Genomic DNA, 27,016 nt, shown 5'->3' with positions numbered 1-27,016 from the left:
AAATGAAGCCTCCAGACCTGTACTCAAGGCGTGGCTTGACCATTGCTTTATACTGAGGGACAATCACCTCCTTTTCCCTGCTAGCAAAATTCCTATATATCTGCATTGCTCAGAAAACATCATATCTGACTGCACAATTACTCCCAGGTCTTTTTCATTTTCTACCACCTTAAGTGTAGTACCACACAGTTGGTATGTTTCTCTGGAGTTACTTCTACCCATATGCAGTACTTTGCATTTGTCAAGGTTAAACTTCAGTTGCCACTTCTTAGCCCATCTGCCCAAATTTTCTAGATCCTGTTGCAGTAGCACACTGCCCTTACTGTCATTAACAACCCTGCCAACCTTTGTATCATCTACAAACTTCGACACTAAGCCTGATATACCTTCATCAATATCATTGATAAATATACAAAACAACAGGGAATCATTGATAAATATACAAAACAACAGGGAACCCAACACCGAACCTATGGGACTCCACTAATAACATTAGTCCACAAAGAGCAGCACCCATTGATTACCACCCTCTGTCTTCTCCCACTCAACCATCCTTTTATCCATTGTAGCAACTTACCCTTAATACCATTCTGCTCTAATTTGTACAATAGTCTTCCATGCACAACAGTGTCAAAAGCTTTCCTGAAATCCAAATATATGATATCAAAATTATTTTTTGCATCCAATTCCTTTGTAACCACATCATAATATCCTATCAAATTTGTCAGACAAGACTTCCCCTTAACAAACCCATGCTATGTCTGAATTATTGCTGCAGTCTTGTCTAGATGATCCTGCAATGCATCTTTAAACAGTGACTCCATTATTTTACCTGGAACAGAAGTTAAACTAACTGGTCTGTAATTACTCGTGTCACCCTTCGATCCCCTTTGTGAATTGGGGATACATTTGCACATCTCCAGTCCGTGGGGACCTCCCCTGAGTCCAAGGATGCTCTTATAATTATGGCTAACAGTTTGCTTAGTTGCTTTGCCGCCTCCTTTAATATAACTGGATAGATCCCATCCATCCCAGGTGCCTTTCTTATGTTTAACTTCAACAATTTCTCCTCCACTTTGCTCTCAGTTATTACAAAATCATTAAGCACCCTGCTACAATTTGATAACCTTCTGCCATTTTCAAACCTTAATAACTTCTCACGCAAACTTCGACACTAATTTAGATGCAAAATACTCATTCAGTTTGTTTTCTATCTGAGCAGGATCATTAACAGTCGAACAATTGATATCAAGTAGACCAATCAGAAATCCTTTGCCAAAGATTTCTCGTAATCTGCCTTCACCTGCCTAACCTCCTTTGTGACCTGATTATATGCATCCCATGCATTTTTCTTCTGTCTCGAGTCTCATTAGTTCATTTGATAACCATTTAGGCCTAAACCTTGAACCATATTTCTTAATAGGTATGAAACTTTTAGTAGTTTCCACGATTAATTCCTTGAATGCTTCCCACTTAGAATTTACTGTTGGTAACATCATCAGTTGATCCCACTGTACAGAATTTTAAAACTGTCTCAGACCACTGTACTCACCTTTACAGAAGCAAAAACCCTTTCCTTTACCCCTGATGGTAATTATGTTTAAGTAAATCCCACATCAGTACACTGTGATCACTGTCACCTAGTGGTTCCTTTATCTGCAAATTCTTAATAAACGAATGATCACTGCCGATAACCAGATCAAGAATATAACCCTCTCTGGTTGCTTCTCGAACACGCTGCTGCAGAAAAAAATCATCCAATAAATTCACAAAAGTCTTACTAGTGTGTGAGTGACCAACCCACAAGTTCCAGTCAATATCTGGGAAGTTAAAATCCCCCATTTTAAGACATTCTGATTTACCAACCCACTCTATTTTTCTGTACAATTGTTCATTGTACTCATTCGAGTTATTAGGCCTATAACACACTCCTACTCTTATTTTTGCTTTCGCACTGCTTATGTCACACCAAACTGACTCAACAGTGCACTGTTCATCTACATCAACTGGATGCACTTCTTTTGATTTTATGTTTTTCTTAACGATAATGAAATTATAGTAATCTTATAATACCGTGATAAATCTGACTAAAAATGAATAGCAAGTGCTTAAAAAATGGTGCTCACCTTGTATAAATCTGCAATAAATTTATTGTTAGATGGTAGTTAAATTTAGGTTGGAAGGTGCATTAAAAAGGAACTAAGGCAAAGAGTGGGGTGAAAATATTTTAAACAGATTTTAAAATGAGCACAAGGAAGTAGAAATGCAGATCTTCAATCCTTGGTTGTTGTAAAGAGCTTTAAGGACGCAAGTGAAAAAAAGATTGGTGATGCCAATAGTCGTTACGAGGGACTTTCGTTGAATAGAACGTCATCAGTTGGCAAATGGGAGAGAAGTGAGCGCGTGTTGTATTTAAAGTTTATCTATACTCTCGTGATGCTCTTTTTGACATGACACGTGTCAAAAAGAGCATCTATCTGTAATTACTCGTGAGAGATTGAAGCCGGTGAGAGGTTGAAGGGAAGTTTGGTGTTAATAATATTGAGATCGGAATGGTGTCAGTACCATTCAATGGTGAGGGCTTCATACTGAAGATTTCTGTAGCTCGATCTAAGTTTAATAATGGTGATGGCAGAGTCAACAAGGGGGGGGGGGTGTGGTTGTGGGTTTGAGCGTGTTTTTCTTAATTAACAGCATGACACCTCCTCCCTTCCTATCCTGTCTATCCTTTCTGTACACATTGTACTCCCCAGATACATTCTGCATTCCTAATATCAGTGTGACACCACGTGTCTGATATCCCAACAATATCCGCCTTTGATGTCTTGACCAACACTTCAAATTCATCAAATTTATTTACTATACTTCTAGCATTGGAATACATGCAAGCATACATGGACCTATTCCTAGTTACCCTGACACATCCCATATACCCACTTGTTTCATGATGACTGCGATCAGTCCCTGAAACCTCCAGCACCCAGGTCGCTACTTATTCTAATAGAAGTATAGAAGTTGTGCAAGAATCACCTTCACCTCTGCCTGCAGCTGCTTTTAACCTTTTAGTCTGTGAATCTCCCCAAGCTAGCAGTTTTCCGACACACCTAACACTGTCTTGATAGCATCAGCAAATATTCTTGCACCCTTTCTATTTAAGTGTATCCCATCCCTGTAGAAGCAGTCTCTCCTGTTAACAAGCACAGACCATGCTGAAAACAATTCTACCCCTTGAGACCTTGCACATTCCCTCCAGCTCAATTGATTGACAAGGTTCTCATCATGTACTCCCGCCTATCGTGTCTGGGCAGAATTGCAGACACTTTCAAAATTTAACCCTAACTCATGACTTTTTTGCAACATTGACCTGTACTTGTTATGTAAATCTGCATATCTCCTACTCTTAATGTCATTGGTGCTAACATGTACAACAATATCACCTGTTGTGCCCTTAAAAGATGATATATGCTTTACAGCGTCATCAACTTTTGCTCCTGGCAGACATACCCTGGTCCTGTTCCATCTATCCTTTTTACACAATATATTCCCTGTCTCCCTGACAATAGAGTCGTCAACATTAACTAGTTCCTTTGGGATCAGCGTATTCTGCCTTGGAGATTGCCGCTGTGTTACCTGATGCCCAGGAGTGAGCTCTGGTGTTGAGTTGGGCAGCTGAGAGCTTGACAGGCCCCTCATTAATAATAGAGAGTGCATTCTATTTTTTTTGTTTTCTTCAAAGCACAATTTAGGTGAACCAGTGTCTTGCCCAATGTTGTGTGAAAAAGCATTGGATTTTAATCGAAAATTAATAGGTAATGAAGACTAAGGCATGCACAGGTTGGCTGAAAATCTTTAAACTGAGACACGTATATATTATCTAGATATTCAAGGCGAGACACTTTCTGCAGATGAATTGGCAGCGGTGTCCTTTAAAAGTAAGTTCTTCTCAGTTAAGCAAATTATGAGAAAGAAAATGTTTATAATGTTAATGAGACTGGCTTATTATGGAAAGCAATTACCAAGAAAAACCCTAGCCACTAAAAGAAAAATGCCTGCACCAGGTTTTAAGATGAGAAAAGAGTGAGTTAGAATTGCTATGTGTGCAAATGCTACTGGAAGCACAGATTGTCCGTGTTTGTTATTGGTAAGTCGAAAAAAACCGAGAGTATTTAAAAATCTTTGATTTTCCTGTTTTGTATAAAAATCATAAAAATGCCTGGATAGATGTTTCTGTTTTCCAAGATTAGTTTATAATTTTTTTTATTTAATTAATCTTATTTAATTTAATCGTAAGGTAAGATTGAAATAATTTTCAATGTGTCAATACATGCAGTACAATGTAGGATACTGCAGGTGTTAAAAGGTATCTTAATGCAGGTGTTAAAAGATATCTCAGGCACCTGCATTATTGCAGGTGTCTGAGATATCTTTTAACACCTGCGTTACAGCCAAAATACAAAGTTTTTTTCTAATCTTAATATGAATATGTGATGACTTAAGCATTTTTATTGTAAGCAATTTCATTTCGGCAATTGTGTATGGTGATTAATTTTCATATTTGAAGATGTGCTTGAACCCCCCCCTCCAATCAATCACTCTGTAGAATCGCTAAGTGAGAATGATGTGTGCCTTCTGTGTTATCTATGGAAAGAATATGGCTGTATTTATCTCGTTTTCATCATCAAAAGCAAAAGATAAATTTAATTTTTATTTTCATGAAACAAAAATAATAAATTTTTATTATCTATTATATTCATGGCATAGATCAGCTTTTTGCTATGTCATGTTTTCCATCCTAATATCACACAATAGTGCATCAATTGTCAACAGGGGCTTTTGCTGTAAAATAATTTATTTGCCCCAAGTTTAATTTTCAGCCATTTAAGATAACCTCTTACAAATCCTCTTCCTCTGGGGGAGAGAATTGCTGTATGACACCGTGGCTGTTTACAGTGATTATTCTGCAGTATGATAGTGATTTATATTTTGTTTAAATAATAAATACAAATGAAACTTATCTCCCCCTTTTCAATCTCCATCTGATACCCAAAGTAACAAAGCTTAATTATGGAATAAAATGTATCATATCACACCCCCCTTGCGTGATTAATGAATTCCAAGCCACACCTTGCATTAGGCTTTCAGCAGTTTTTGCCATTTTATATGATTTCATAGCTTTGAAAAGGATGTTGCATGCAGTTGTTTACAAAAATTCATAACTGAACATATCACATTTCCCCCTCTCAGAGGAAAAATATTTATTTTGTATACAACTACTGTGTCTGATGTACTGTGGGGTTTGTTTTTTTTTATTGCACCTCTGAGGCCAGATAATAGGAGAAAATCTGAACATCTACAGCCATTAATCAGGATGTCTTATTTATAAAAATTTAATTGTCTAATTGGAAAAAATATAGCATACAAAGTAATACATTAGCTGTGCATTTGGAAACCATTGCATTAGCTGGTTTGCTTTCTATGAAGTATAGTTTGCTATTGTCAGTGTCTATTAGGAATGTGTGTATTTGCTATAAAATGCATTATATCCCAAAATCTTGGTAACGAGGTGTGGTATATTAGGGTGGCACTGTATTTAATAGGGATGTTATTTGTCATAAAATTTGATTCCTACATTTTCCGGTTATCACTAGAAAATGAATTTAAAAAATAATTTTTAACCATTCAGCAAGGAATAAAATTACTTGGATTATCAACAAATTCTATGATATTTGGTTGATTTACTTGCTTTACACTCTCCCTTTAATTTTCTTTATTTTATTTATTTTTTTAATTACTGGGTGTCCTCTTGAGTCATTGATCAAAATGTGATGCCATGACAATAGTGTCAGTCACAGGAAGGCACAGCTGACTTTTTGTATGTAAAAAAAAAAAAAAAGGTAAAGTGCAGCCATTATCAACCCACTGCAGGATGGAAGCCTCCTCAACAATTCATGCTGAGGGAAACAGCCCTTTTGTATGTAAACAGCCCCAATTGAAATTAATTAAGTCACATACTGGTTCTGAAATTTTTATTTAACATCTTAAGGGGATGATATGGTGTTGTTGTTATTTGGTTTTTAGTAGTATTAGCAACTAAGGCCATATTGCTACAGGGATATGCGGTGGTCATTCCCTGACCTTTCTGCATCCTCCATATTTGGTGGTCACGGGCTCGAACCCCGGTCTAATCAAGAAGTGTGTGCTACACACTGCTGCTCCTGCCCACCTGGCTATGGAGACGCCATGATATGGTGTAACGAGGAACAGAAATTGAAAGCTTCCTCTTGTACTGGTGGTAAAATTGGACAAATCATTTGTGATCACAAACAAGTGCATTGGGTTGAAAAAGTTTTCTATGAAATGCAGCCATAACACACAAGTGAGCCATTTACAATAGAAGGAACCTTTGCCATAATCTCCAGCAATATGCTACTGGAAGTCAGAGAAGAGGCCATAGATAGGACAAGAGAAAGAGCAGGATGGCAGATAAAATTCAGTAATTCATTCATTTATTGAATGTAGTAAATAAAAAAGAACTGTAATAAAGTTCCTTTAGTAAATAAAAAAGAAATGTCACTTATCAAATAAGCATAGCAGCCATTAAAATTTGATGAAAAAATGATTATCAGTCTACCAAGAAGTTCTGATAACATAGGTCTTTATTGCCCAACACCAGATTAAAATTGTCAAAATTCAAGACACAATTAAAAAATATTCATACATACAAAAATTGTAAATAAAACCAGTCAATACTGTTTTGATGCAACTGTCAATACTATTTTGAAAATATCTGTGATGACTATATATGACAATGTTCTTGTATTCTCTCTATCTTGTGAATTCTTCTGATCTTATGTGGCCAGAGTATAAACAGAATTTTACACACACACGCAGTTCCCGCTTTACGAGTTTTTTTTTTTTTTTTCTCAAGCATCAAGTATCAACAAAATCGAAAATATGAACATTAATTGCAAAAAATGAATGTTAAACATTCATAAATACTGCATTTCAAACCACGCGTGTAGAAATACAATACAGTGTACCCTGCTTTACGATATGAATTAATCCGTTCGAGAAGCACCATGGTATCATGAAAATATCGTAATTGAATCTAATAACACATTGTTTTTTGGTAATTTGTTCCACGACCTTGGAAGTTGAAATTTGCTACATAACTCTCTGAAAGGTTGTTTTTATAGTGTAAATTGCATTAGTTACCAATTCAAATCATTAAAATGCACTACACTTTTATCATTATCATATGTTCTGTTATAAGAACCAACTTTGAATGGCTTTGTAATATTTTTCTAAAGCACATTTCTGAAGGTCACGACCATAAAACAATAAAAACAATTTGCACTTTCCAGTTTATTGGGTTTTTCTGTTACTGCAAGAAATTATAAATGGGTGGTAAATTTGATGTTATTGCATTTGCGAAAATACCGATAGCTGGAATTGTGTGGTTCTTTATGTTATTATAGTGAAATGTGTTTCCCCTTTACTGAAATCTTCAATCATATATAAAAAAAAAATTTTCAGAATATTCTCTTTGTTCCTTTTTTTTTTTAAGCTTCGTAAACTTGTTACTCTGTGCAAATCGTGTTAGCTGCAATTTGTGCGTTCTGTTAAAAAATGCTTATGCATGCTATTGAAATTTATAATTACGCTAACTTCTCAGCAAACAGCCCTATTAAATAAAGGTTTAAATTATAATTTACCGCCGAGATTCCCCCCCAAGAAACAAATGATTATTGACCTCGAGTTCGCTCTTAGAGATTGGCCACAAAAAAACGTATTAATCCAACAAACCAATCGAATCATAAACCAAGCTATCCCCTCAATATCAAAACGACATAGAGAAGAAGCAAGCTTTACACACACTTAGACAAAACCGAGATATCATTATTCAAAAGGCCGACAAAGGCGATACAGTAGTTATTCTCAATAAAGGAGACTATATAAATAAATTATACACCATTTCAGACACAACGACATACGAAGAGGTTGCACCATCAGAGTTCAACAGCTTAGTTAACAAATATAACAAATTGCTCAAACAAATTAAAGCCCGCACATACAATATCCCATCCTTATTCGGCCAAGTAAAATTACACAAAACAGGATACCCAATATGTCCCATCGTGTCATATAAGAATTCAGCTTTTGCCTCCTTAGCCATGTTCATCTACCCAATTCTAAAACCACTCCGAGAACTCCTAACATATAACATAAAAAACTACGATGCGTTATTCATGAACCTCAAAGATCTCCATATCAAGGAGGATATGAAGTTATATTCACTCGATGTGACTTCACTATACACTAATGTAAATGTACCCTACGCCTTAGACATAGTCTGGGCCTACTTAAACGATAACACAAAAATTAATAACACCAGACTCCCCAAAGACAGAATATTCGAACTAACAAAACTATTAGTAAATGCAAATTACATTCTATTCCAAGAAAAAATATACAGACAGATTTTTGGCCTCCCAATGGGCCTAAACATTAGTGGACTCATTGCCGAACTATACTTAGACAAATTAGAAAAGATCCATCTTGATCCATTTATACCACAGATCACATATTACGGAAGATATCTGGATGACATCCTAATCATCACAGACCACTTGACCATAAACAATATTCTACAGGTTTTTAATAACATCCATCAGAGACTAAAATTTGAATTAGAAACTGAAGCAGAATCCCACTCCATAAATTTCCTTAATTTCACCATACACAGATTAGGACAAAAACTAAATTTCAGCATATATAGAAAACCCACTAATAAAGGGATGCTTCTGCACTTCCACAGTTACCATCCCCAACCATACAAAAAATCGGTCATGCTGAACCAATTTCAAAATGCCTTTAAATATTCTTCCACCCAGATTTCTCTAACCACTGAAATAAATGAACTAACTAGAAGATTCTCAAATAGGGGTTACCCACTAACCTATATAAACAATAGCCTGTGATAAAATAAATAACAACAATCTCACAACAAACATTGCAAAAAAATCCGACAAGACCAAAATATATTTCATCACCATTCCATATATCGAGCACTGGTACAAAAAACTTAACCAAATATGCAAGGGAACCGACATGAAAATCATAGCAAAACCCATGAACAAATTATACACATTCTTCAGAAATCGACCTTCAAATACCACATTCCAATCACAGCATGACCTAGTATACAGTATACCATGCAAAAATTGTGACGCTGTCTACGTAGGATCGACCATGGGAGTGGCACAGTTTCGAGCAAAACAACACGAAGCTTCAATGCGGGCGGGTCGTTCAAATGCATCGGAACTTTCGTTCCACGCCATAAATGAACAACATACATTCGGCTTTAATGAAACTAAAATTATAAATATTCAACACAACTACTACAAACTACTTATTGCAGAAACCTTAGAGATGAAACTACATGCAACTTCAATCAATATCCGTAGGCCATTCCTATTGTCCGACGATTGGTCAACTTATACGCATGCATGAAGAACAAACACTACAACATAAGACAAAAGTTTCGGATTAATTGTGAGTAGCTCTCTTCCTGTGAACATGACACCCCGAAAAGTTCTAGTCCGACTTAAGGAATGTAGAGAATAACCCCCACCCCCCCCACCCCATATCCAATTATTAGACCCCTAAATTTAACTCAAAATTCCCGCCACAGCACCAAAAAGAAAAAAAATCGATCCTTAATTATTAGCCAGCTTAGACCTCCAAAATCTAACTTTATGACAATGTCTTGCAAAATTGATATCACCTTCCCCATGAATTAGTAGCGAGTTGGACAAGGAGAGTTGGAAAAGAAGCTTCCTATATCAAAAACAAAGGTAAGCCCTGTTGATTCATAATAATATAATAGAATATAGGAAATATCGAGCACTTAATAGCTCTCTAGTATGAAATTTATAAAGAAAAGAGAAGATTATCTTGGAAATAAATGCCTCTTGAAGCATTTCTGAAGAAGACAACTCCTTGTGCAACAAACCGAGTGCCAAGCCAATAATGAGTGATCAATGAGTGTGCATTTAGTCAATGATGATGAAGAATAAACTTTCTTTGACATTTGTAAGACACAAATAATTTCTTTATTATTATAATTTGCTTGATTTTACAGACTATGGTTTCATTTCTTTGAATAAATCAACCATTGTTTAAACAAAACTAATTAGCTAACTAATTTCATTGTTGAAAACATAACCCCTATTTTTAACATTATGTCCATGGGAAATAAATTCCTGCTTTATGAAGTTTTTGCTTTATAAGCTAGGAATGAATTAACTAGCAAAGTCAGGAACTACCTGTGTGTGTGTTATTTTTTTTTTATTTTGGTTTCATCAAATTTTGGATCTAAATTCCACAGAAATTCTTCAATCAATTTTGGTTTTTATAAAGTCAAAATAGGACAACTGAGGTCAATAGGTAAGACCCTTCTAATTCTAAAGCTATTGTCATGCTACCATATATAAACCATCTACAATTAGCTGGAAACACAGACAAGAGATGGTAGCATATACAAGAAAAATTTAGGAAAATTCTACATTAAAGGAACATTGTTTGAAGTGGTCTTCACTTAGATCTGTGTACATATTGTTGAAAATATTTTATTCTCAGACAGAAAAGAAAATCCTGTCTTTCCTGTTTCTATTTATCTGCCACCCCATTACATGAAGATGTCCCACTGATAATTAATTTTGCTGATATTGCCCCTCCCTCCCAAGAGCTAATACTTTGGTACAATCATCTACAGGTCTCCACAGGACAGCACAAATAGTTAGCCAGCATATTAGATTATCTCTGATGAAATCTTTCTTATGTTCATTACTAATGGCACTTAGATCTGAGGGAAAAATCCTTAAATGCAAATGCAGAAAATGTACCTTTAATTGTAAAGTTAATTAAATATGTTAATTAAAGTATGAACACACGATAGTGAAATTATAGTAGTCTTATAATACCGTGACAAACTGACTAAAAAAATTGAATGGCAAATGCCTAAAAAACGGTACTCACCTTGTATAAATCTGCAATAAATTTATTGGTAAATGGTGGCTGAATTTAGTTTGGAAGAAGCATTAAAAAGAATGGGGTAAAAATATTTTTAAACAAATTTTAAAATGAGCGCAAGGAAGTAGAAGTGCAGATCTCCAATCCTTGGTTGTCATTAAAAGGTTGAAGGACGCGAATGAAAGAAAAGAGAGGACCGGTGGTGCCAATAGTCGTTGCGAGAGACTTTCGTTAAATGAACCGTCATCAGTTGGCAAATGGAAGAGAAGTGAGCGCGTGTTGTATTTAAAGTTGGTCTATACTCTCGTGATGCTCTTTTTGACACGTGGGAACTTTAGCTGCGAGAGATTCCAAGCCGGTGAGAGGTTGAAGGGAAGTTTTGCGTTAATAATATTGAGATCGGAATGGTGTCGGTACCATTCGATGGTGAGGGCTTCATATTGAAGAATTCTGTAGCTCGATCTAAGTTTAATAATAGTGATGGCAGAGTCAATAAGGGGGGTGTGGTTGTGGTTTTGGGCATGGGTTGTTAACTCAGTGCAGGATTGACCTGTCCTGAAACTGTTGAAGTGGTAGTATGCGCGGGTATTGGAAGTTGTGGAGGAACCGAATTTGGTGGTAGTGCTGCCGATGTAACAGGTATCGCAGTTTGGTTGGCATTTTATGAGATATATTATATTATTGAGATCATTGATGGGATACTTGTATGTTTCTTTATAAGAATTAAATAGGGAACCTAGTTTATTATAAGTAGAGAAAGTGAGGGAGATGTCGGTATCTTTGAATGTACGTCGGAATTGTGCTGCGAGTTCACTATGGTAAGGGAGAACTATGCGAGTATTTGTCTTGTTACTGTGTCTGATGGGGTTATTAATGTTGTTTTTAACGGTGGATATTGTGTGTTGAATGAGTTGAGGGGGATAGCTCCTGGCTATGAATTTATCAGTAAGGTATTGAAGTTCATTGTGTAGATCGTTTTGTGAAGAGCTGAATTTGATAGCATTGTAGATTTGGTTGTATAGGACGGCTTTTTTGGTACTAAGGGGATGATGTGAAGTGAAATGGAGATATTTACCAGTATGCGTGTTTTTTCTGAAAATCTTGGTATTTAAATTTGTGTCTGTTGTATAAATAGTGAGATTAAGGATTTACAAAGACTAAGCAAAACCCCAGATATCATCATCCAAAAAGCTGACAAAGGAGATACAATCGTTATCCTGGACAAGGACACCTACACAGAAAAAATGGAATTAATTTTAGCCGACCAAGATACATATACAAATGACAGCAACCACAACATTACAAAACTTAAAAATAAACTTGACACAATTCTCAGAAAACTCAGACAGAACAAAGAAATCAATCTCTTTACTTTACAACAGATAGGTATTCGCAACAACATTCTGCCCCACATGTTTGGAATAACCAAGCTACACAAACCTGGCCACCCATTAAGACCTATTGTTTCTTTTAGTAGATCAGCCTTTGCTAATTTATCCACCTTCCTTGTTAAAATTATATCCCCACTCACTCGATTCTCTACATTCAAAATTAATAATACAAACCAAGCGTTCCAAAAAATCAGCAACACCACCATATCCGACGAAGACATATTAGCTTCTTTTGACGTCATATCCCTATACACTAACGTGCATATTCCTTTCACCCTACAAGCATTACGCGTACTTCTAACAGCTGATGACACTTTAACGAAACGTACCTCTCTTTCAGTTGACCACATCCTTGAACTTACCACTCTTTTACTTGACGCTAGATATTTTAGATTTAATAATAAAATTTATCGACAAACATTCGGTTTACCAATGGGTTTAGGCATTTCTGCTCCCCTTTCTGAAATTTATCTCGCCACTATTGAAAACCAAATTTTACAACCTTTCCCTTCTGAAATTAAATTATACATCCGCTACGCCGATGACATCTTAATAATAGGCAACAGAACAACCATAGACTATCTTTTTTTAAAATTCAACACAATACATGACAGGCTAAAACTTACCCTCGAAATCGGAACGGACAACCAAATTAATTTTCTTAATCTCACTATTTATACAACAGACACAAATTTAAATACCAAGATTTTCAGAAAAAACACGCATACTGGTAAATATCTACATTTCACTTCACATCATCCCCTTAGTACCAAAAAAGCCGTCCTATACAACCAAATCTACAATGCTATCAAATTCAGCTCTTCACAAAACAATCTACACAATGAACTTCAATACCTTACTGATAAATTCATAGCCAGGAGCTATCCCCCTCAACTCATTCAACACACAATATCCACCGTTAAAAACAACATTAATAACCCCATCAGACACAGTAACAAGACAAATACTCGCATAGTTCTCCCTTACCATAGTGAACTCGCAGCACAATTCCGACGTACATTCAAAGATACCGACATCTCCCTCACTTTCTCTACTTATAATAAACTAGGTTCCCTATTTAATTCTTATAAAGAAACATACAAGTATCCCATCAATGATCTCAATAATATAATATATCTCATAAAATGCCAACCAAACTGCGACACCTGTTACATCGGCAGCACTACCACCAAATTCGGTTCCTCCACAACTTCCAATACCCGCGCATACTACCACTTCAACAGTTTCAGGACAGGTCAATCCTGCACTGAGTTAACAACCCATGCCCAAAACCACAACCACACCCCCCTTATTGACTCTGCCATCACTATTATTAAACTTAGATCGAGCTACAGAATTCTTCAATATGAAGCCCTCACCATCGAATGGTACCGACACCATTCCGATCTCAATATTATTAACGCAAAACTTCCCTTCAACCTCTCACCGGCTTGGAATCTCTCGCAGCTAAAGTTCCCACGTGTCAAAAAGAGCATCACGAGAGTATAGACCAACTTTAAATACAACACGCGCTCACTTCTCTTCCATTTGCCAACTGATGACGGTTCATTTAACGAAAGTCTCTCGCAACGACTATTGGCACCACCGGTCCTCTCTTTTCTTTCATTCGCGTCCTTCAACCTTTTAATGACAACTAAGGATTGGAGATCTGCACTTCTACTTCCTTGCGCTCATTTTAAAATTTGTTTAAAAATATTTTTACCCCATTCTTTTTAATGCTTCTTCCAAACTAAATTCAGCCACCATTTACCAATAAATTTATTGCAGATTTATACAAGGTGAGTACCGTTTTTTAGGCATTTGCCATTCAATTTTTTTAGTCAGTATGAACACACTTATTATGTATGAAAAAGATGGTTTAAAAGTTTAAACTAGAAAATTATATTTAAATATGAAGGTTCAAATAATTTATGTGATTCAAAAGTATCAAGGACAACTGATGTTGCCTCTAGACCAGCCACTAGAATTCCTCAGGACCCAATAATCTGTAATGGGAGAATAGTCATGACTAGTGCAAATAAATCAAAAATAGCCATGTGATAAGATAGCAAGGTAATATGTGGGGCAGTGTGGGCAGGATGACTACTATTTCTTTTGTATGCCAATCTACATACCATGAATTTCACTAGAAAGGATGCTTTCAAGAGTGTGGGATTTTGCGGTGGACTATATATACCTTGGTAAAATCACTAAATACTGCACCTCACAGAATCATAGAGTTCAACTAAACTTCAGGTTCTTCCCAAAGATGAGTTCCAAAAGAAGCAAGGATTATAAAGAAGATTCATTATACAAGGTTCTTCTCCAAACTATTTAACTGCAACATAGGTGAAGTCACTATTCATCCAGAATGGCTTGCATCTTTAAACAGGATGTTAAATGATTCTACCCCACAAGAGGTGGAACAAAAAATTCTGCCCTTCTCAGTCTTGCATGGCCTTCTTTCCCCCCCACACAGTAGTATTATAGTATTGCCGATGCTTTCCCTCCCCCTACCCCACCAACACGTTCTACTACTAGATGCAAATAAAGAAGGGCTTGACAATCCTTCAATGCTGCAACATACCACACAGATATTCGCCAGAATGGGGAGAAGTGGAAGAGGTCATCCTGCTCAGAGGGCATTTTGTGTCTATGTGAATCCGTGGACCCATCCTATTAGGATGGTAGGGTCACAAGAGACAGACAGTTAGTTTTGGTTCTTTTGTTCCAGTGATAATTCCTTATATTTCTCTCCATTAGAGAATCATCATTCCCTGAGGAATTCTTGGCAGCAGGTCAAAGAGCTGGTGTGCTCATAGAACTTACATCCCAAGATTTGGCAGTACAGTAGTTTTCTCCCCTGAAAAAAAAAAAAAAAAAAAAAAAAAAAAAAAAAAAGGCACCATGGGGCTGCTGTTATAATTTTTTGCACATCTGTTAGTTAATATTTTTAAACTACAGATGCTATGTTAACCTTTTTGTTTAAATATAATTTTCCGATTTAATACCTTAAGTGATTCTTTTCATATGCAGAGTGTTCCAACTTTATTTATTTTAATACCTTTAAGAATATATTGCAGCCAATTTTTTTAAATGCATCCAGAATTTCCTAAATAATAACAAGATAAGCACTGCCACAAATTTCTGTTGTATTGCCATTGCTTATGAAATTGACAATGATGATTGTAAGAGTACCATGTTTTTTCAAAGTAGGTTTCAATTCAAATGTGCTTTTCTTTGCAAGTTTTGTAACTTGCAGGCTAACACAAAAATACCTTCACTAATTTTTGCCTTCTTAATCTTGGGAATTGATTCTTTAAATATAAAAATCCATCACTATCCTTATTCATGGCTTTTAAAAAGTTTTTAATTAGACCACCAGTTTAATATGGAGGAGACTAAACTTTTTCTCTGTTTACAAAGGTTGATGCAGCCTATTTTTCTGCACTGGAATCAAGCTCTGTCTACCAGACATTCTTGAACTATGTAATGTCTGCCTTTTGCTTGACCATCCCATTCACAAGAGCAATATTTCTTATAGCCTAGCTACATCCAAAGAAGTGCTAACACTTTCAGGTTGGCCCAAAATTTCACAAGTATTTATAACAATCAATACTTTTTTAAATGCATCTGCATATCCTGGTTCTCAATTATAATATAATTTAAACCAATGGTACACTTTAAATCACTGGAGTAAAGATATGGTTTTGGGGTTTTGAAAGTCAATTCTCCACATACATAAAATTAATCAAGATTATTAATACACTTTTGAGACATTAAATAGAGCTAATTATTTCTGCAGCGCAACGGTTAGCAACTAAACAAATATCAAAACTAATATAAGAGGAAAAATAAGAAATCCTTACAGCCATTATGCAACTTTTTGTCCAGTGAGTGCACAAACATAGAAATCCTCTGACCAGTGAATGAGTGATAGCTGCTTAATTCCCTCCAATCCAAATCTTTGTGAGATGTGACTCCCCCCCCCAACTAAATTGCAAATAAATAAATCGGGGGGGGGGGGTGAAGGCAGATGAGGGAAACATCTTGAGTAACATTTTTATAGTTAAAGCATAAAAAGACAGTAAAATCTCCTAACTTTACACTACAAAGGAAATCTAATTTTATGGTGTAATTATATCCACAATTTTGCATATAATTAAACTGTTTTGATGTTTACAAAAAGATATTGCATTTCTACTTACCTAATCTGATCTCCAACCATTCTGTCAGAGCTACAATAAAATATTTTTTCATTAAGTTTAATAAAAAAAAAACGTAACAATTTTAACAATCAGCAACTAAATAAATTGGAGTTACATTTCTTTAAGTGCTATATAATTTTATTGAAAACTAATTTCTGTAGCACATCAGTTCTGGGCTATTTAAGGAATGAAGTAAGGCAACTAACACCATATATATATATATATATATATATATATATATATATATATATATATATATATATACACACAGTGCATGCCAGTTAATATTTATTGCTAGTTATCAGTATGCTGATAATGAGAAATAAATATATAGCAAACCCTCACTAATACAGTTACAGTTAATCCGGATTGAAATATGAAAAATTCTGTTCACAGTTGAGTGCTTTGAAAAACACATGGGATTTAGGCAGATAAGTCACTGACTGTGTGCAAAGAGAGATGGAACATACACTACATTGTCTTGAATGTTGTTGGGTATTGTTGTTGAACTGAAAAGTGGAATAAAAAGAAAACACATTACTTTAACTATCATTAACAAGCTCAAAGTAACAGAACAACTTGAAAATTGGGAAAAAAAATTGCTGAAGAATTTGGTATTGGCCAACAGACTGTGTGATATTAAAAAACAAAATGAATCTATACAGACATTTGCTTTAAATTCAACGTGGGAAGTGATAAAAGCAGTGTATCAAATAGACAGACATTAAAAAAGCCAAAAGTGTTTATTTCTTTTTTTAAGTGGTATTCACAGCAACGATCAAGTTCCGTTGGGGTGTGACATCAGCACCATCTGATAAATGTATAAAATGACAATACATTTATCCCTTTATCAATAGATAAATGTATTGTCTTTTTATAGTTTTTAAATAAAGGCTCTACACTGATATTTTTGTCATTTATTTTCATCAGCACTACCTATATTTTATTTATTAAATTTTTCATTTATTTGTGTTCTAAGTTTTTGTTCTTTTAAGGCTATCTTTTGCTTCACTAATCCGGATGACCTCTCCCCCAATTAATCCAGATTAGAGAAGTTTTACTGTACTATTTATATGGTAGTTATCAATAGTAAACTTCATATTCAAGCTGCATAATTACTCGCTGGGTCCTCTTCATTTTTCACCACCCTGAGTATAGTACCACACACAGAGTTATGTTAATCTGTGATTAACTACTGATATGCAGCACCTTACATTTGTCAATTTTAAACTTCAATTGCCTTTCTCAGCCCATCTGCCTAATTTTTATAGACCTTGTTAAAGCAGCATACTTTGATTACTCTAACTACCCTGCTAATCTCTTTATCGTCTGCAAACTTAAACAATAAGCCTAATGCAACTCTTTATCGTCTGCAAACTTAAACAATAAGCCTAATGCAACTTTATCAGTATCATTAATAATGAGAACGGCAATGGGCCCAGCACTGAACCCTGGTGAACTCACACAACATTAGTCCATGAAGAGCAGGGTCCAACGATAACCACTCCATCTTCTCTCACTCAATCATTCCTTTACAGATAGCAGTAACTTGCCCTCCATGTCACACTGCTCGAATTTGTTAGCAGCTTTTTGTGCAACAGTATCAAAAGCTTTCCCAAAATCCAAGTATATGGTATCAAAATTATTTTTTGCAACCACTTCCTTTGTTACTGCAGCACACTGTCCAATAAAACTGTTCAGACAAAATCACCTCTTAACAAATCCATGCTGTATAACTGCAATATAACATACTATAGTATAACTGACACCTGTCTAGAAGGTCTTGCATTACTTCTTTAACCAGTGACTCCATTATTTTTCCTGGAATAAAAGTTAAGCTAACGGGTCTGTAATTACTCATGTCACCCTTTGACCTCCCTTTGTGAATTGGGAACACATATGCACATCTCCTGTCCACAGGCACCTCCCCTGAATTCAAAGATGCACTCATAATTATGACTAAGGGTTTGCCTACCTCCTTTCTTGACTTTCTGAATATAATTGGAGAGATCCCATCCACCACAGGTGCCTTTTTCACATTTAGCTCCAACAATTTCTCCTTCACTTTCCTCTCAGTTATTACAAACTCATTCAGCCCCCAACCAGAATTTGACTCTCTTCTGGCATCCTCATGTGAACGTAAATGAAAAAATTCAGTTTGTCAGCAACCTGAGTAGGATTATCAACAGTTAATCCAATCTTATCTAGTGGACTAATTATTTCAACCCCTTCCTTCTACTGTTTACATAAGTAAAGACGTCCTTGCTGCTTTTCTTGCATTCTTTGTCAGATTCATCTTGTAAACTGCCTTAGCTTGCCTAACCTCTTTTGGGACTTGACTGCAGACCAGTTTATATCTACTGTAGCATATCACTTCATCTAACATTCATTTAGGTTCATCTATGCCTTGAACTTTTTTGGTATACTGAATGCTTCTCCATTTAGAATTTGTTGTTGGTAACTTCATCAGTTGGTCCCACTGAATAGAATTTAGAAACTGTTTGAGAATCATGTGATCATCTTTATGAAAGCAAAAGCCCTTTCACTTGGCTTTGACAGTAGTTACATTGTTAAATAAATCTCACAGCAATACATTATGATCACTGCCTCCTAGTGGGTCGTCTTTTGTGTGCAGATTTTAATGCATGAAGGATCACTGCTGATAATAAGATCAAGAGTACTGCTTCCTCTTTTTACCTCTCTAACATGCTGGTGTAGGAAACAATAACAATCATGGGTGCTTGCAGAAATTTTTCCAGGTGTGGGTCAAAATATACTGCTGGCACGGAAAAAAAAAAAAAAACTAAGAGTACAGAAATGGCTAAAACAGGGCCACAAAGCCACTATGTACAAAATTTTTGAAAGTTGCTATTTTGTGAAAATTTAAATTAAAAAATCTGTTACGATTCTGAACAAAATTAACCATTTTTTTTTTTGCTTGTCCTCTTGTGAGAAAAAAATTACTAAATTATTAATTCAGAAATCACATTTTTCATTACATGAAAAAACAATTACATAAAATTGAAAAATCCAAATGAATGGGGGGGGGGAGTTGTAAAAATGTAATGAAACAATCTCCTGATATGATTTCAAAGTCAAACTTTCAAGACAAAAAAAAAAAAAAAAAGCTTAAGGAATGGACATATCCATTATCTACCAAAATGGTGCTGTTGATCTTCTTGTAACAGAAATGGTTACAACAGCACCATTTTTTCTGTTACAAGAAGATTCTGTTATGAGAAGATCACATTTTCTTTAGTAACAGGAAATGATTACATTGTGCTTAAATAATAATGCACAAACATTCACCATGCAGTATTATAGTACCTATTAACATCATGCTGGAAAACAGGGCTTCTAAGATATAATAAAATATCTACTTTAAAATATCCTTTTAATTGCAGTATTTAAAGATCTGTCTAATACTGATGGCTAAGGTACATTTCTGCCCAGCACATGAAAAATTACCATCATAGAACAGCATACCCAAATTACACATTACATCTGTGAAAGCAAGTATACTTCCACGGTATATATGGATCAAAAGGAAGCAGTGTGCATCACTTAGTGATAACAAGAATCAGTTTATCACGTAGACATTTCAACAACAAATGTTGGGGATATGTGCCCACAAATAAGAGTCCTTGAATATTTCCTTGTATACATCTTTCAGAAATAAATCTTGAAGTTGGGGATATCCTTATCAATAAAGAACCCTCCACTCCCAAAAAGTATTATTTCACTACCTTAAGAAAGCACTATCTTCTGAAGTACTATAAAGAAACAGTAGCTAAAATGTATGCAGTGTGAAAGGATGTTTTGTAAAACAGTTCACTTTCTGTATTCTAATATGAATAAGCTAGTAACTAAGTTGTTTTAAAGCAGATGTGTCCAACCTTTTTTTTTTTTTTTTGACTATGAGCCAAAACAGATAAAATGCTAAAGATCGTGTGCTGTATAAACAAGAAAAAGCTCTTACCAGTAATGTCTTTTTCAAAACAGGATTTTAGGTTTTTGTTGACTAACATTTATATATAGCTTTTTTATTTAATAAATTAAATATGAATTATATGAATACAAAATTACAAGATGCTAAAAACCATCTTATTATATAAATCACAAGAAAGCAATAAAAAAAATGGAATTCAGAAGTTAGTAGAAACTTTTGTGACATGCTAGGCTACACAATCTGAAGCAGTTGCTGCATGCAACCCAAGGATTAGACACATTTGTTTTAAAGTAATCACCAAAGCAACTATAACAATATGGAATCATTATATTATGTCAATAAACTGCATATATTCTAGGCAAGTTTGCATGCATTTGGAAGGAAAACCTGACTAGAAAAAAGAAATAACTGTTATCAATATAAAATAATGTATTTATGTTCTCAACCTCTTAAACTGATCTTATCTATATTAGAAAGATGTCAAATAAAAGCATATACTGCCAACCAAATAACAGAATATATTCTTTCAAGGGTTTAAACAGTTAAGTCCTATAAATACTGAAATCGACATTTTATCAATCCCATTATTTAATATGCTAAACAAATCAAAATTGCTACTTACTTTCGAATATGTTCATGTTCTTTCAAGTAAAGGTCCGCCCTTCTGTTTAAACCTGATGAACTCTTGTATGCACTAAAAATTAAAAAAGTAGAAAAAACTGCTATAAACAGAAATCAGCACTCTAAATAAAAGGAATAAAAGCAAACTTTATTGCCTGTGTAATCAGCACATCTCTATGGAGCATACAGTGATGGAAATCACTATCTGTGTTTGGGAGGAGAGGCTTAATTACTATCTAGAGAGGGTTGCCAAAGCAATAACTGTCAAAAGTTGGACAGGGTTTGCCAGGGGCAAAAGTTGATGACGTTGTAGAGCGGATATCATCTTTTAAGGGCACAAAAGGTGATATAGTTGTACACGTTGGCACTAATGACATTAAGAGTGGGAGACCGGCGGAATTACTTGACAAGTACAGGTCACTGATGAAAAAAAGCCGTGAATTAGGGTTGAAATTGAAAGTGTCTGCAATTCTGCCCAGACACGATAGGAGGGAGTATATGATGAGAGCCCTGTCAATCAATTCGGCCCTGGAAAGATTGTGCAGGGCTCAAGGGGTAGAATTTTTTCAGCCTGGTCTGTACTTGTTAACAGGAGAGACTGCTTCTACAGGGATGGGATACACTTAAATAGAAAGGGTGCAAGAATGTTTGCTGATGCTATCGAGGCAGTGTTAGGTGGGTTGGAAAACTGCTAGATTGGGGGGATACAAGGACTAATAGATTAACAGTAGCCACTGGCAGAGGTGAAAGTGATTCTTGCATTGCTTCTGGAATGAGCCGCAGCCTGGAAAATAAGATGCAGGATATTTCAGAGACTGCTGGGAATCATTGGGGTACAAGTAAACACATGGGTTGTGTTAGGGTAGCTAAGAAAAAGAACAGGTGCATGTATACTTGTGTGTACACCAATGCTAGGAGTTTAGTAAATAAATTTGATGAATTTGAGGTATTGCTCAAAACATCAAAGGCAGATATTGTGGGGATTTCAGAGACGTGGTGTCACACAGATATAAGGAATGCAGAACTGGAATTTGGGGAGTACAATGTCTACAGAAAGGATAGACAGGATAGGAAGGGAGGAGGGGTTATGCTATTAGTTAAAAAACACAAAATCCAAGGAAGTGAAGCCAGTCGACATCGCTGGACAGTGCAGTGTCGAGTCAGTTTGGTGTGACATAAGAATTGGGAGATCAAAATTGAGAGTAGGAGTGTGCTATAGGCCTAATGACTCTGATGAGTATAATAAGAAACTGTTCGGAGAAATAGAGTGGGCCAGTAAATCAGAGTCTTATAATGGGGGATTTTAATTTCCCAGATATTGACTGGAATTTGGGGGCTGGTCACTCACACAGTAGCAAGGCTTTTGTGGATTTATTGGATGATTGTTTTCTACATCAGCACGTTCGGGAGGCAACTAGAGGGAGTAATACTCTTGATTTGATTATCAGTAGTGATTCTTCATGCATTAAGAATCTGCAGATAAATGAACCACTAGGTGGCAGTGATCACAGTGTGCTGAAGTGGGAGTTACTCAAAGAGGTAACTACCATTAGGGGTAAAGGGAAGGGGGTATTGCTTTCGTAAAGGCGACTACAATGGACTGAGACAGTATTTAAATTCTATACAGTGGGATCAACTGATGATATTGCCAACAGCAAATTCAAAATGGGAAGCATTCAAAGAACTTATCTTGGAAGCTACTAGGCTTTACATACCAACTAAGAAATATTGTTCAAGGTTTAGGCCTAAATGGTTGTCAGATGAACTAATGAGGCATATGGCAGAGAAGAAAAATGCATGGGATACATACAAATTAACACGTGACACGGACGCCTATGATAGATACAAGTTGATCTGTAACCAAGTTACAAAGGAGGTTAGGCAGGCGAAGGCAGATTACGAGAGATCCTTGGCAAGGGATGCGAAGAAAAACAGCAAAGAGTTCTTTACTTATGTAAACTCTAGAAGAAAGGGGATGAATCAGATTGGTCCACTTGAGATCGATGGGTCAACTGTTGATGACCCTGCTCAGGTAGCTAACAAACTAAATGAATATTTTGCATCGACATTCACACACGAGGAGTTATTCAGCGAGGGGAATGCCAGAGGTGTATTCAACTCTAGCAGTAAGCTAGAGAATCTTGTAATAACTGAGAGCAAAGTGGAGGAGAAATTGTTGAAGAAAAAACACAAGAAAGGCACCTGGGGTGGATGGAATCTATCCAGTTATATTAAAGGAGGCAGCAAAGGAAGTAAGCAAACCCTTAGCCATAATTATGAGAGCTTCCTTGGACTCAGGGGAGGTACCCATGGACTGGAGATGTGCAAATGTGACCCCAATTCACAAAGGGGGATCAAAGGTTGACACAAGTAATTATAGACCTGTGAGTTTAACTTCTGTTCCCGGAAAATTAATGGAGGCACTGGTTAAAGAAGCACTGCAGGATCATCTAGACAAGACTTCAGTTATAGCTAGGACACAGCATGGTTTTGTTAAGGGTAAGTCTTGCCTGACCAATTTGATTGGATACTATGATGCAGTCACAAAGGAACTGGATGCAGGGAATAACTTTGATATTATATACTTGGATCTTAGAAAGGCTTTTGATACTGTTGCACATGGAAGACTGCTGCACAAATTGGAGCAGTGTGACATTGGAGGCAAATTGCTGCTATGGATAAAGGGGTGGTTGAGGGGGAGAAGACAAAGAGTGGTAATCAATGGACACTGCTCATCGTGGACTAATGTTATTAGTGGAGTCCCTCAGGGTTCAGTGTTGGGTCCTTTATTGTTTTCTGTATTTATAAATGATATTGATGATGGTATATCAGGCTTAATGTCCAAGTTTGCAGATGATACGAAGGTTGGCAGGGTTGTCAAGGAAACTACTGACACTATGCTGCTGCAACAGGATTTGGAAAGGTTGAGCAGATGGGCTTCGAGGTGGCAAATGAAGTTTAACATTGACAAATGTAAAGTACTACATATGGGAAACAGCAACCCCAGAGCAACGTATCAACTGTGTGGTACTACACTGACAGTGGTAGAGAGTGAAAGGGACCTGGGGGTGGTTGTGCAGGCAGATATGAAGTTTTCTGAGCAGTGCAGACGGGCTGCAAGAGTAGCTCATGGTGTATTGTCAATGATATATAGGAATTTTTCTAGCAGGGATAAGGAGGTGATTATTCCCTTGTATAAGGCAATGGTCAGGCCACACCTAGAGTACTGTATACAGGATTGGAGGCCTCATTTCAAGAAGGATGTAGAGCTGCTGGAACGAGTACAGAGAAGGGCAACTAGATTGGTGAATGGGACAAAGGGGTGCTCTTACGAAGAAAGGCTTAAGTTTTGCGAATTACAGTGTCTGGAAACTAGGCACCAGCGAGGTGATCTGATAGAGGTGTACAAAGCCTTGAATGGTTTGAGCATGCTCAATGCTGATGGGATTCTTCCTCTTGCTCAGAATAATCACCTGAGAGGGCATAAATTCAAATTGAGGAAAGACAGATGTAGGATAGATGTGCGGAAATTTGCCTTTAGCCAGCGGGTGGTTGGTGGGTGGAACAGACTTCCATCCCTTGTCGTGGAAGTTGATAGCCTAAATAAGTTTAAGGCTCAGCTGGACAGGTATTTCGAACGAACAGAGGGGTGAAGTGGAAGTGGTTATTTTTATTTATTTATGTTACTTTTTTTTTTTTTTTTTTTTTTTGGCTGATGCTGCATAAGCTTGCTTTCTTGCATCAAATGCCTCTACTAATGCTAATGCTAATGCTAAAATGTTTTCATGCTCAAAAGTGCTTCAATAAAATGTAGTCAGCTTTTATTAATCAAAAATTCCATTTTTGATTAACATATTAATCAAAAATATCTCTACCCTCTCCAGTCCAGATTGCCTCAATAAAATAGCAGTATATTTCTGATAACTATCTGTTGGTTTTTTTTTTTTTTTTTTCAAAGAATTAAATTTAGGCATAATTAAAAAAAATAAATAATAAATGAAAATTAATATTTTTGAATTAGCTTGCAATTAATTCCCTTTTATTTAAAGGCCATTTCTTTAATATTTCTTTGAATAATTATATAATATGGGTGTAGATATACACCATAGCTAGTATTGCATTAGTTCAAATAAATAATGCTTCTCTAGTAGAGAAGACTACTGTTATTTATTTTCAGTGGATACCACCACCCAGACGATCATTTCGAAGCTAGTGGGCTTCATCATTAGTGGGTGGGCAGGTATCCTGGTAATGCAACATGCCATCACAGTTGAAGTTATTTACACAATATGAAAACTTCACAACTGTGATGGCATGTTGCATTACCAGGGTACCTGCCCACACACTGATGGTGAAGCCCACTAGCTTCGAAACTATTGATATTTATTCCTTTATGTTGTTTTGCTATTCATTTTCAAGTTGACTACATCAGATGAAATGTTTTTGTTAAACATGCCAAAAATTTAATCTTTACGCTGGTAAAAGAGCGTTATAGTGAGTTTTGACAGCATTAGATATTGGTTATAATATAAGAACAGCATTATAGCGAATCAGCGTGGAGCAAACTGCATTATAACGTGTGCGTGCGTGCGTGCGCACACGCAGCAGGCCCTAATTATAATGCAGTTTGTTTATATATATAAACAAAAGCAGAAGTATGTGCAACAGTAGGAGTTTAATAAATTTACAGATACTGACAGTTCATGAAGCACGAGGACTGATTTATAAAAAAAAACTGTGTGAACAAAAGAATATAAGTGAACAGCATATGTTTCAAGCTTGTAAATGTCTGAGCTCTTCATCAGAGCAAGTTTACGTAAGAAGCTATGAAATAGCTAATACTATTTTGGCCTTTTAAATTAAAAGTAGAGGAAGTCATCCTTTCATGGTTTTGTGACTGGCAGTACTTAAACTGCCCAGTAGATGCAATGGTCTTAATGCTCACAAAACTTACTTTATCATGGGTTTTCTGGTATTGTGCTACTTTTAACAAATTACATTGCCAAAATGTTAATTTTGTGCTTCGCTACCACTTGTTTATCATACAATTATCACTAGAGACCACCTGCGAACTTAATGAGGAATGAGTAAGCCCTGAAACAGGCTGTCAAGCATGCCTCACCTTTTAAAAAAATTAAATATTAATCTTTTAGCAACCCTATTTGTTTAAAATTGGAGCAATACCAAGAAAACTCTAGGTAAAGTGAAGTCTGTGAAACTGCGAGCATTACATTTGAGTCCGTTTAAATCCTACCAGCCAGAAAAATAAGAGATAATCATACAGTGTGTATACATGAATGGATTTAGATGATCAGTAAGCTTGTAAATGTCTGAGCACTTTGTTTCAAGCTTGTAAATTTCTCAGCACTTTATCAGAGCAGGAAATTAAGTATATCTAAGAAACTATTCATAACAGCAGTAAAACAGAGAAACAGAACTTATAAAAAATAATATTCCTGATTTAAATGTTATTTATAACCTGATACGACCACTAGGTCAGAGGAATTTACAATTAATCATTTTCACAATGAATATAACTGTGAACTATATTTAAAATGTGAACTCAAGTCCACTCAAATGTGTCTGCTAAATGCACTCTTACTCTTGACCACTCAGCTGGTTTGCATGGTCTCTCCCCCATCGCGGGGACTTTATAAACAAAAACAAACATTTTTAAAGTTGGGTTACTCATCAAGTAGCTCATACACCCATAGTATATTATGTCTGTAAATTGCATGTGTTCTCTGCTTGGTTTGCTTCTTTGCCAGGCGAAAAAAAAAATCATACCAGTCTCAGGAAGAAACACGCCACAA

The 27,016-nt window shown here is 36.0% G+C and overlaps 1 protein-coding gene across 2 annotated transcripts in view; it reads right to left on the bottom strand.

Moving 5' to 3' along the window:
* Gos28 (golgi SNAP receptor complex member Gos28) overlaps nucleotides 1-27,016 on the bottom strand; it is a 103,815-nt gene that overhangs the window by 25,263 nt on the left and 51,536 nt on the right. For both annotated transcript variants that reach the window (XM_090384125.1, XM_090384134.1), the window contains exons 5-6: nucleotides 21,205-21,276; nucleotides 16,634-16,663 (exon numbers count right to left, since the gene is read on the bottom strand). In XM_090384125.1, the coding sequence (XP_090240251.1) occupies nucleotides 16,634-16,663; nucleotides 21,205-21,276 (102 nt within the window). The remainder of the gene's footprint in view (nucleotides 1-16,633; nucleotides 16,664-21,204; nucleotides 21,277-27,016) is intronic.

Source organism: Mastigoproctus giganteus, chromosome 1, assembly GCF_048544385.1.
Source record: "Mastigoproctus giganteus isolate SK-2022 chromosome 1, ASM4854438v1, whole genome shotgun sequence".
NCBI classification, from domain to species: domain Eukaryota; kingdom Metazoa; phylum Arthropoda; class Arachnida; order Uropygi; family Thelyphonidae; genus Mastigoproctus; species Mastigoproctus giganteus.
This window is presented reverse-complemented; position numbering and strand designations above follow the sequence as displayed.